At 36.1% G+C, this 12504-nt stretch overlaps 1 protein-coding gene across 1 annotated transcript in view; it reads left to right on the top strand.

The window, feature by feature from the left end:
- Window positions 1-12504, top strand: part of Gyc88E (Guanylyl cyclase at 88E) — an 810833-nt gene that overhangs the window by 622399 nt on the left and 175930 nt on the right. Inside the window, exons 4-5 of the mRNA XM_069840815.1 lie at window positions 3629-3804; window positions 10874-11000. Of these exons, the coding sequence (XP_069696916.1) occupies window positions 3637-3804; window positions 10874-11000 (295 nt within the window). The 5' untranslated portion in view covers window positions 3629-3636. The remainder of the gene's footprint in view (window positions 1-3628; window positions 3805-10873; window positions 11001-12504) is intronic.

The following is a 12504-nucleotide window of genomic DNA, read 5'->3' as shown; positions in this document are numbered from 1 at the left end:
TCACTCTCTCGCAAGTATTCAAATAACTATGCAAGTTCATTACACGTCCAATGTCGATATCAATACTTTGAAGCAATAATTGATTTTTATCAATATATCTCTTCAATATCTACGCCCAAAGCTTAGTCATCACAGCTGTTTCCAGACGAGTCTCAGTAATTCACTGTAAAATATGAGGCGACTAGGTTGTAGATCGGTAATACAGCAGTAGAACTGGCAACGAAGTGGAGGGTGGAGTCTTCTAAAACAAGAAAGAAACTTTCCTCAGCGATATAAAGTTTACCAAACTTCATTAATTTCTGCTAGCGGATAGCTGCTGTACCTAAGTGTGACGGACTGTCGTGGACAGCAAATCGGATCGTAGACTTCACAGAAAGACCGTGTTCAAATTGACATAAATATGTTTTTATTTTCGTCGAAGAGCACTGAAGGTTAAAAAAATTAAGTACTATAATAATAATAATAATAATAATAATAATAATAATAATAATAATAATAATAATGATAATAACAATAACAATAATAATAATGTCTAAAAAAAAGTAAAAAGCCGCTCCTCAACTCTCCCTCCCCCCAAAGTATCTGCCTACTCGAAGTAGGTCTAAATACGCACAGACTGGAGTTCATTTTTCCTAGAACAGAAATTTGTTTTCTTATTCTGATACTCTTACGTGTTTTGGGTAAAAGAGCTGTGTTAGTTATTTTTAAATCATCTGAATTGTCAATAACAAACAAAAACAGGAAACGAATGCACCTTCGAATTAATTCATGGGATTCATAGTGTGATTATAGGGAGAAGAATATGTATCTCCGCGTTATTATTTCTAGAAATTATTGGCTGAATTTTCACTTGTGCCAGTTCTAAAATGTGAAGGGAAGTATACAATTTTAAAAGGGTTCATTTACGACTTAAAGACTGTATTATTTCGAGAGACTTCTTAAATTACACTTTCGCCGGTGTGCCGAAATTTTGTTCCGCAGGAATTCTTTTACAAGATATAAATCTATGATATGAGCCTGTCGCATTTAACCACACTTAAATACCATCGACCTGGGCCGGGATCAAACCCTCAATCTCGGACACAGAAGACCAGCACTTTAACGAACGCGCCACCCAGGCCGATACTTTTTCTATTAATCCCTTTTTATTTGATAATCACGTCCCTCCTATGTATAACCTCAAAACTTTACCTAACTCAAAAGGCTTAAAATATACAGAAAGTAGTACAAATATTAATAAGTACCAAATGAATTTGTCTAAAAATAGATTAATTTGATTGTATGTTATTTACTTTATGTTAAGGGAACGCACAGGTGAAATTACTAAATCTTACAGTTTTCATTTTTTTTCTCAAAGTCCAAGGACACTAGAATAAAATTATGTGACACGTTTCCTTATTAAGATGAAATAAATGGTAGGAATTTTTTTTTCAACGTGATTTTCTTTAATTTTCGACGCGTGGAACCATTTATATATTAATTTAATTAATTTATATATAAATGGTTCCACACGTCGAAAATGAAAGGAAATCACGTTGAAAAAAATTCCTGCCCTTTATTGCATCTTAATAAGGAAACGTGTCACATAATTATATTCTGGTGTCCTTGGTCTTTGAGAAAAAAAATGAAAACTGTAAGATTTAGTAATTTCACCTGCGCGTTCCCTTAAGGTACAATAATGTCGGTGTGATAAAATGATATCAATTGGTACTTTAAGTTAATCTGTTACCTGTTCTAGTTTTCTTTCATGTCCCATTCGTCTCACTGTCGGGAATAATAAAGTACATCAGTAACATCAAGAGGTCATTAAAACATATTTTACGAAATGTTTTTGATACCGGATTACAAAGCTCATTATGCTGTTTTCCTTTATTAAATTAGTAGTAATTTGTATGAGTTCACAGTGCTGTTTTCATTCTCTCTATTTTATATTACGTACCCATATTTTATTACGGTACTCAAGTTCTCAGGAGAACCACCAAAGAAAACATGTTGTATGAGAAAAAAGTATAAGCTATTAGAGAAGGTATGAAATCTTGCAGAAGAAACGTTCATAACACTTATAAAAGATTTCAAAACAGACAATCAATTACTCACCCAAAAGTAGAAGAAGACTTGGACGATCTGGCGAAACGTGGCCAACAATATATCGATCTTTGATGAAACAGATTTTAAAAAATAACTTGTGATATTTTTCATGATGAGGATGTTACTGATGCTTTGTAAAACCACATACTGTATACCATATTTTTAGTAGGTTATTTAGCGTCTGAATGAGATGAAGGTGATAATGCCGGTGAAATGAGTCCGGGGTCCAACACCGAAAATTACCCAGCATTTGCTCATATTGGGTTGAGGGAAAACCCCGGAAAAACCCTCAACCAGGTAACTTGCCCCGACCGGGAATCGAACCCGGGCCATCTGGTTTCGCGGCTAGACGCGCTAACCGTTACTCCACAGGTGTGGACTCCATAATTTAATTGAAGCACAAACATGAGATCTATCTGTCGTAATTGCAGCTGATACCCGTACTGAGATAAATGTACTTGTTGGCTTAACTTTTTCGATTCAGCCTTCTTAAGCTTTGAACAAAAACATCATGCCAATGACTTCATTTATAACTTGACACTGCAATTTCTCCTCCTGCCACACAGACATACAATCTCTGCTCTGTAACAAGTGGAGAAGGCACACGTGCCCTCTTGCGGTTCAGTTTGTCATATATTTCCACTTCATCTGGATCTCGCCTCTGTCACTGGGCGGTGAGCACGTAGCCATGAATCATATCGGCGCTAACGAGACGGCTGACCCAGATCTGCTCACTCAGATTGAGACCGTCTGGTTGATTGTAGGCCTACAATTAAAAATACAGACTTTACTGCAAAATTTTGTTTTACGAGATTATACTTGGTTTATAAGAAAAATAATCATGATTGTGTACATGCATAAGATCGCAGAATCTCTGTTACGAACGTTTTCAGGAGATTCTTCACAAACTGCGATTTTTCTTAATAAAATCTACTTTAAAATGTATCATTTGCTAATTTGAATCCAAATATAGGACCAATATTAGTGAATCAATCAATAGAGAATCATGTCTAAGCGTTAATGGATCTTCGTCTTCATTGCACAGACCTAATGCTCCTTAATTCAAGATGGTCACTCACTTATTCCTCGGGTTCTCTGGTTCGTCTTCCCTGAGGTTCAAGGTCTCGTATTATACGAGCTAATTGACATTTACACATTTTTCAAATGGAAATTACACTTCGATTTTCATTTATAGAGCATCCTATTCTGCTTCCGATCGGGAATGCCCGTACGAACTATGCATGCACGATCGGTTTAGGTTGCGCCATTATCGATCCATAAACACCTGCGTATTTCCAGTCATTTGACACACACGAACGAGCGCGCGCGCGCACACACACACACACACATACACACACACACACAACAATTTCGTATTTGATTTTCTTTTGCAATTATTAACACATTTAAGGAGAGCTTGTAGTGTTATCTTTTTGCAATTCAGGGTTTCTTCGTTTTTAAGTGTGAATTTCTAGCACATTTTACAATTTCCTTAAGCTTCATTCCTTAACTACATCGAAAACAGATTTTCTATTCGCAGACTGCACAATGTACGGGTTGCTGTTGGAGAACATGGCGGAGTATATCAAGCAAGTGTATGGCGAGGACCGCTGGGAAGAGATTCGACGCCAGGCTACCGTAGACCAGCCCAGCTTCAGTGTGCACCAGGTCTACCCCGAGAACCTCATACCGCGTCTTGCCAAAAAGGCGATCCAGGTGAGACGGCCCGCATTCTTGTGAAGGCAAAAATATTCAAGAAAATCCCTAGTATCGATTTTAGCCTTTCAGTCATGCAGTTAAATATTACAGGCTTTAGAATGATGTAGAAAATTTCTTCGAAATAATATATTGTTACCATAAAAACAAATGTGTGTTTAGCATTTTTAACTTCCTGATCCGCTACTATTATAAACACAAATTTTAAGAAACATTGGCCATGTCGTTAATGTGGCATAGAAATTCTAAAAATAAATATATGAATGAATAAATAAGTATATATATATAAATGAATAAATAATGGATAAATGGATAAGTACAAGTAACTAGATAGACGTAAATAAATAAATAAATAAATAAATAAATAAATAAATAAATAAATAAATAAATACACGCATTCTCCCACTCCGCATAGCACGTACGTATGGGCATCCAAGGCAACGTATTCGCTGACAGACTTGTCAAAGAGGCAGCAGAAAATCAAGAACTAACCATTTTAAAGAATAGAATATCATTATCTATAGTCTCAAGTCAGCGGAAGCAGAAAGGTCTAACAGAATGCAAACACAATGGGAGAATACCGAGAAAGGGGCTCTCTGCAGATCTCAACAATAAAACAAATAGGCCTATTAGAATTAAATACAGAAATGACACTGGAGTGTACAAGAATTGTCACTGATCATGGAAAAACAAAATCATGCATAGATTTAAATTAACAAATAATTCGATATAGGCTACCTCTGCAAAGAACATTGCAAGAGATCAAACATTTATAGGTAGCAGAGGACACTGGCAAACTTAAAAAAGGATCATCAGAGAAAAGCACACACATTCATTTCTAAAATATATTACGTAAATTATTTTCAATACCGGTAGTAGTAAAATAACCAACACTTGAGTAGGCAGAGGAGCAGGTTTAGGTACATATAAACTAAGGTTTTATAAATTATTACACGATAGGCCTGTAAATTTGTTATTCCTAGATTTAATTTGATAATGTACATAATAATTTTATCATTATATTGTATAAGTTGATAAACTAGTCTTAATAATGTGCTTTAATAAAGGATAGACCATTGGTTCCCAAAGTTTAATGACATGGAACTCATCGAGAGCTAGACAATATTTTCGTCACGCACTTCACATTTGAGTAAGTTTTTGTACCCATGAAATTTACTCCATTACAAATTGTATTTTCTATTACAATTCAACATTCTTCTGTATTACTTCACAAAGTCCACAAAACACTTATTTCTTACATCTGATTACTTAAACTTCATTAAATAGAAAACGCCCTTTCGAGATAGGCATTAGAACCTAGTGTAATGAAGAGAAAACCAATTAGCTTTGCAATATTTGGAATTTTATTATATTCACTTCAGAAAAAAGTCAACCCACTTATCAACAATACCGATTTCCTTCTCCATGTAACTATGTAATATTCCTATGATTCACAAAATTACTGTATTCATACAATCGTCACAGTTAATAAAATTCTCCAGACAAAAGAAACCTTCAGCAACTTCAAAGTAAAAATATCGGATTTTTTGTCCAAACACAATCCAGCGAACTGCCTGCACTTCTTGCATAAATAAAATCCAAGTCCTAATTCAAATACGAGGGAGGATCGAAAAGTAATACACAACAACTTTTTGTGGCAACGTATTTAATAAGTAAGCAAAACGAAATAATGCAGAAAAAAGCTATAGGTTTTACCAATTTTTCAACACAGGAACCAAGTCTCTCGACACATTTCCTCCATAGTGACACCAGATTCAGTACCCCTCGTGCATAAAACTCCGTTTTCTGGCCGTATAATCACCTGCGCATGAGCCGAACCAAAGCGTTGGCCTCCTAGGAATTTTTTCATTGGTCCGAAGAGGTAAAACTCAGACTGTAAGAGGTCTAGGCTGTAGACTGCCGCCTCAATTCCTCTGATATTGGGTAGTGTTGCAGCGGTCATTGGTCGACCGGAACGTGCTTCGTCGGTAAGATTTACTCGGCACTCTTCGAAGAATCTGCAACACCTGGAGATGTTGCTAAGGTCCAGACAATCAGCATCATATACCTCCAACATTTTCCTGTGGATTTCACTCGGACGTTTTTGTTTTGCTTAGAAAAAGCGGACTACACCTTGCTGCTCTTCACAAGTAGACGATGCTAGCACACGTTCCATTTTCACTCAGTAGTTACCGCTCGTTCCGTCAGGGTGACACATAATCGAGCCATTGTTGTCTGTAGCGCAAGATTCAAACTATCTGCCAACTTTAAACATCCTAACCAAAATGGTATACTGTAAAGAAATTGTTGTCCGTTACTTTCCGATCCTCCCTAGTATTTCAAAATATTTGTAATATAGCATAAAGTACTCTGTTTTCTGCTCCACATTTGTTTGTAAAATATTCAACTTTTCATTAGTTCCACTTCAAAAAAACCTATCTGACACTCTTTGCTTTAGCTTTATTGGGGGTTAATATTACCTTGAAAGATTCAAGGATACTGAGATTACTTTTCTCTCCATATAAGCATAATAGACTCCAAGTTGAGAATAATTATAATCTGGGGAGGGAACGTAGATAACCCTCAAATTACGGAAGACATATTTTAAGATAAGAAACGTAAGCATACGAGAAAAACGTACAATCTGACAATCATAGAGGCCATTGACTTAACTTTACCTGCTAAGCCTGAAAACCTGTCTGTCACAGCTGGAGTTCAGTCTGTTTACAAATCTACACATTTCATTGACATCCTCCTTCATGTCGGCTTGGGTAGCGTAGTCGGTATAGCGCTGGCCTTCTGTGCTTGAGGTTGCGGGTCCGATCCCGGCCCAAGTCGACGGCATTTAAATGTGCTTAAATGTGACAGGCTCATGTTAGTAGATTTACTGGCATGTAAAAGAACTCCTGCGGGATAAACTTCCGGCACACTGGCGACGCTGATATAACCTCGGCAGTTGCGAGCGTCGTTATATAGGCCTAAACCATTTTTTTTTTCCTCCTTCATAAACGAGTCAACGCACTGAAAAATTGTTTTACCAATTCTTCTTGTCGGCAAAGATGGCAAAACAACAGCTTGTCTTTCACAAACTCATCAAGCTCAAAATGAACAAACGGTAACTAATTGCCATTACATGTACCGTAATTCACTGCTTTCACCGAATAAAATTGTAAGGAATAATACTGACTTTGTTCGAGCGCTGAAAGGAATGATTGACATTAGATGACGTTTCTTCAATTTATTATTTTTGCTATATTGCTCGATAAAGGGATCTCATTTATTTATTTTTGTTCATTTTTCGTCAACTTAATTTAATTGTGATATATTTAACGACACTTGCAACTGCAGACGTTATATCAGCGTCGCCGGTTTGACGGAATTTTGTTCCATAGAAGTTCTTTTACATGCCAGTAAATCTACTGACATGAGCCTGTCGCATTTAAACACTCTTAAATGTCATCGACCTGGACCGGGATCGAACCCGCAACCTCAATCATAAAAGGCCAGCGCTATACCGACTACGCTACAGAGGCCGACTTTTTCATCAAACAAAGTGGTAGATATCATTCTTTTTGTAGACAAAATAATATATTTCCAAACGATGTGAACAGCTCAATTTATTTTAATTAACAATGACAATTTATAAGACGTGATGCCAGTTTTTTTGTTTATTTAACCAATTGAAGATTTTTGCAGAATAAATTCTGTTAAAATAAATTCTCGTCTCTTATTTTTAAAGAACTCAAGAGTTCTACTTACTTACTCAGCATATTTGTTGAACAAATGCATTTCAAATTTAGATGGTTTCATACTGGTATTCGCCAAAGTTTAGAAACAAATCATGCATTGCCGGAAAAGCAAACTTGCATTTCAAAAATTATCAGCATTATATTTTCAAGAAACTGTTTTTTTTTTGTTTTGTTTTGTTTTGTTTTTTTTTTTTTCCTTTTTCACGTCTCTATTCACAGTTACATTGGCAATATACCTATTGTGTGACTTATACACATTTTTCTCCAGTTCACTCACATTAATACTTTCTTCTTTCGCATCGATATTGTAAACCTCAATGTATGTTGAAGGTCTATCCAGGAGCTCTCTTTTATGGTAAGATCTTCTTTTAAGTCACATCTTTATATCATGTCTCTGCTAAAAAATGTCGAATCCACTGATGGAAAGGGAGCGCGCTGTTGTCATATTGTGCTGCTCCTTCACGCGCGTAAAAAATAGATGATCTGGAGAAAAAAAAGATAAGATTTAATATTTAATGTACCGGGAAATATAAGGTTTCTACGTCACATATAAAGAAAATTTAGCTATAGAAGATGAAGCAGGCATATCAGAATACGAAAAAGGATTTTCTATTCTAAGAGAAGAAGCCGAGCTAACGCTCAGGGAAATGAAGAATAGGAAAGCAACACGAGCTGGTGCAATCCCCATTGAATTAGTGAAATGCTTGGGTGAAGACAAGAAGAAAGTTCTATCATTAAGCAACGAAATATATGAGAAAGGCGAATGGCCTGAAGATTTCACGGGGACAGTAATGCTGTCAATACCGAAGAAAAATAATGCAAGAAATGTAATGAGTTCAGACTATTAGCCTGATATCGCTCTCGATTATGACTCCCTAGGGAATAATGAATCGACGTTTATATTATAAGATGAAAGAAGAGTTGGAAGAAGAGTAGGTTCGGTTCTGGAAGGAAGAAAGTATGTACGAGAGATTCAATTCGGCTGGTGCTTACAATCGGCGAAAGATAGCCGGAGAAAAATAAAGAAGTAGTATTTGGTTTTGTGGAATGGAAAAGGATTTTGACAGAGTAGATTGAAATAAACTGATGGGGATCCTGAAGAAAATAGGTGTGGATTAGAAACAGACGAGGCTATAAATTAATCTTTATATGAAACAACGAGTTAAAGTGAGGATTGGATAAATTTGATAGGAAACTGGAATATAAGCAGGAGTAAGACAAGAGTATGCTCTATCATTTACACTGTTCAACATCTAGCCTACTTGGAGGATTTAGTGGAGAACATTTTTCAGGACACGGAAGGGATGATAGTAGCAGGACGAATAAAATGCGTAATATTTGTTGATGATATGGCATTGTTAGTAGAAGAGGAGATGGTACTTAGAGATATGATACTTTAGCTAAATGAAGAAAAATGCAAACAAGACGAAGACCATCGTCGTAGGAAGAAAAATAAAGAAGGTAAATTTTCGAATTCTAAATGAGGCAGTAGAGCAAGTGTACAGCTTGAAATACTTGGGATGTACTATAAGCAGTAACATGAGCTGCTGCCAGGAAGTCAAAAGAGGAGAAGAATGGCAAAGGAAGGTTTTAATATAACAAGAGCATCTTCTGCGAACCTCTGGAAAAGAACTAAGGAGGAGACTAGTGAAGTGCTTTGTGTGGAGTGTGACATTGTATGGAGCAGAAATATGGATATTAAACGGAGTGAAGAAAAACGACTAGAAGCATTTCAAATATGGATGTGGAGAAGAACTGATCGTTTGAAATGGTCAGACAATAAGAAATGAAGGTGTGCTAGAAAGAGCGGTTGAAGAAAAAAAAATAATGCTAAAACTGATAAGGAAGAGAACGTGAAATTGGTTGGGCCACTGGCTAATAAGGAACTGCTTACTGAAGATGCAATGGAAGGAATGATGAACAGGAGAAATGTTCAAGGCAGAAGAATATATCGGATGATAGACAACATTAAAATATATGGAGCCTATGCTGAGACTAAGAGAAAAGCAAAGGAGAGGATAAGTGGGAGAATGCTGTGTTTGCAGTGAAAGACCTGCTCTTGGACCGAAAAGTATGAATGAATGGAGATCCAGAAGGCCAAACTTTCTTAACTTGTCTTTATTTTCCATTTTGTTTACTTTCACCTCAAGTTTGACATAATTCACATCTAATTACTTTCACATCTAATTACTTTTGTCTCTTCCTTTCTTATCATACACGCTATAAATATAAAATTCGTGATATTGCAAGAAAAGTTATTTTTATATTTTTACAAAAATAAATGTTATTAGCATCCATGATTCTAAAAAATTCTTTACGTCATTTTTTCTGCCTTGTGCCTGTTTGCAGCTATTTGTCCTGAGCTATTGGACAAATTCCATTCATATTTGTTGTATACAAGGCAGTTTATTACAGAAATATGTATGTAAAATACATTTATTTTATTGAAATTATATTAATAATTCTGTTTTATAAAACACACACATTGGCAGTTAAATGAAATCGGCTCTAACGACTTATTCTGTTTTTCATTGGGTGATTTGACGAATAAGACCTTGCAGATTTATTATATATGAAAATGATATTTGTTACATTAAGAATTATTTCCGTTATCAAATACTTTCCTACAAATAAAAACTGTGGCTTAAACATATCCACATAGGAGACATTGTAAACACAACATTATATTAGCCTATCCGCTACCGAAATGGAGCAAAAGAAATACTTTTTCCTATAAGGATACAATTTTTTTACAGAATAAATCTCAAATGTAGGTAATATAAGAGTCTGTGTTCCATTCACTCACCAAACATAATATAAAAATCTTGTTTTATCATTTGGAACAAGACGTCACTTGATGTTAAACGTCGTAAGAAGCCTCATTTTTACTGTCTGAGCGAATGTTGAAGTTCTCTCCAGACGCGGACTGCTGTCACAATATTGGTGATTACTTAAGAAAGTGATATATGTTTTAGAAATATATCATGAACTACTGATACCTTTAATATTTTTTACAACTTCAAATGCGATTCTAGTAAATGTAAAATTATTGTTACTTGTGCAAAAGTGATTTGATAAATTTATTTTCACGGTTCATTTTACAAATGAGTAGGATTATGTTAATCAGTGTGGGGATAAATTATTTCTTTTTGGTATATTTTTGAGTTATCACCAACTGTATACAGATATGTTCTAAAAGGGAACTAATGTATTGAGTAACACGTAAACAGTACAAAATAGGCTACATCCTTCTTTCCCTATTTCGTAATTGTATGTCACATTAAAATTTACCTTTAAATTTGTCTTCTTGATACTTCCAGGTTCTAGGAGTGACAGAGAGGGAGTTCTTCGACCAGATGGGAGTACATTTCGTGGGCTTCGTGAGTCAGTATGGCTACGACCGTGTCCTATCTGTTTTGGGGCGTCACATGAGGGACTTCCTCAACGGTGAGTGCTATACAAATGCCATGGAAACAGCTATAGTAAATAAAAAATACGACAAAAGTTCCCATTCATTAAAAAAATTAACACATTTTTCTTATAATTTTCCTTCTTTTCGTCCTTTATTTCATGATCTTTTTCCAATAACGAAGGATTTTCGAAAAGATCATGATAGGTATTAAATAGAACAAATTCTGAAAAACCTTTAAGTAGCACAAATGCACTATCTGAACCAATCACACCTACGAAAGTTTTGCATTTTCGATTTAAAGTGAAATCCTATTTTTTTTTTTTTTAGATTTATTTCTTAATTTATTAGGACCATAAAGGTACTGTTACAAGCGATAGAAGTATTTATTTATAAAGTTTTACATAAATATGTAATTAATTAATCAATCAATCACTGTTCCATGACAGTTATACTGTATTTGTCATCGTAAGATTCCAGGGTGTCAGCCAAGTGCTCGTTGTCTCGCGGCTTCTTGAACTGCTTCTTGCGTTGGTTCGGTTTCTTACGCTTGTGGAGTGTCGGCTTCTTGTGTCTATGATCTTCCATGGAGCGGATTCCCTGTTTCTCCAGATATTCCTCTATCTTCAGGTTATCCGTGCTCTAAACTACAACAGAACGCCAGAGTTTCTGGAACTCATCGTCCACAGGCAGAGCTGCTGTCTTGTTTGTGAAGAACACAATCTTCTTCTTGTCAATCGGTCGCGAGATGTGTCATGATCTCATTCTGCAGAGCCTTGAGGGTTTTATTACAATGTGGCAAAGATTCCTGAACGTCTTCCAACAGAATTCCTTCAAGAGTCAAGTCTTGTTGTGTCAACAAACGCAGTTGATCCTGGTATTAGGCCAATATTTTGAATTTTTAAAAATAAAATATTTCCTCCAAAGCCAGTGTTTGAGGAAATGTCCCCATAACACTGGCAGCATTCCACGCTGGATAGCAATAGCGATTCTTTGTGTCAAGAAGTCAGTCGACCTGGAATCTCCATTGAGCGCTTGCAACTTTTTTCCTATGTCTGAAACCAGCATTTTAGCCTCTGAGCACCAAGGTCCCAACGTCTCAACAGCAAAAACAGAGAACAAGTATCTGTCCTGAAGATCCCGATACTTATTCCTTTTGATGCTCACTGCGGATGTTGCAGCAGAACCAGCGACTTTGGAGGTGACAGGCAAATGCGATGGTGCTAAAGTGTCGACACAAGTGGCATCCCATAGCAGAGATTTCCATGAAACCAGGGTATGAAGGTCAACCCATCTGGTCTTTTTCCATCAGAACGGTAGACTCCAATAGGTTCCAGGATTGATGGAAAACCAGCAGAGACAAGTGCCCTTTTAATGATGTCATTTAATTGAAAGTGCCTGGCAAATATCCCGGTATTTTTGGAGCAACTTAAGCCATGGTGACCATAGGGATCAACAGTGGCTCCACAAAGATATTTATGTGGAAAACAGATCTTGCACCCGAGTCTTAAGGCGACAGCAATTTTAAAGGACATATTGTCC

Source organism: Periplaneta americana, chromosome 12 (assembly GCF_040183065.1).
Source record: "Periplaneta americana isolate PAMFEO1 chromosome 12, P.americana_PAMFEO1_priV1, whole genome shotgun sequence".
In the NCBI taxonomy this organism is placed as follows: Eukaryota; Metazoa; Arthropoda; class Insecta; order Blattodea; family Blattidae; genus Periplaneta; species Periplaneta americana.
This window is presented reverse-complemented; position numbering and strand designations above follow the sequence as displayed.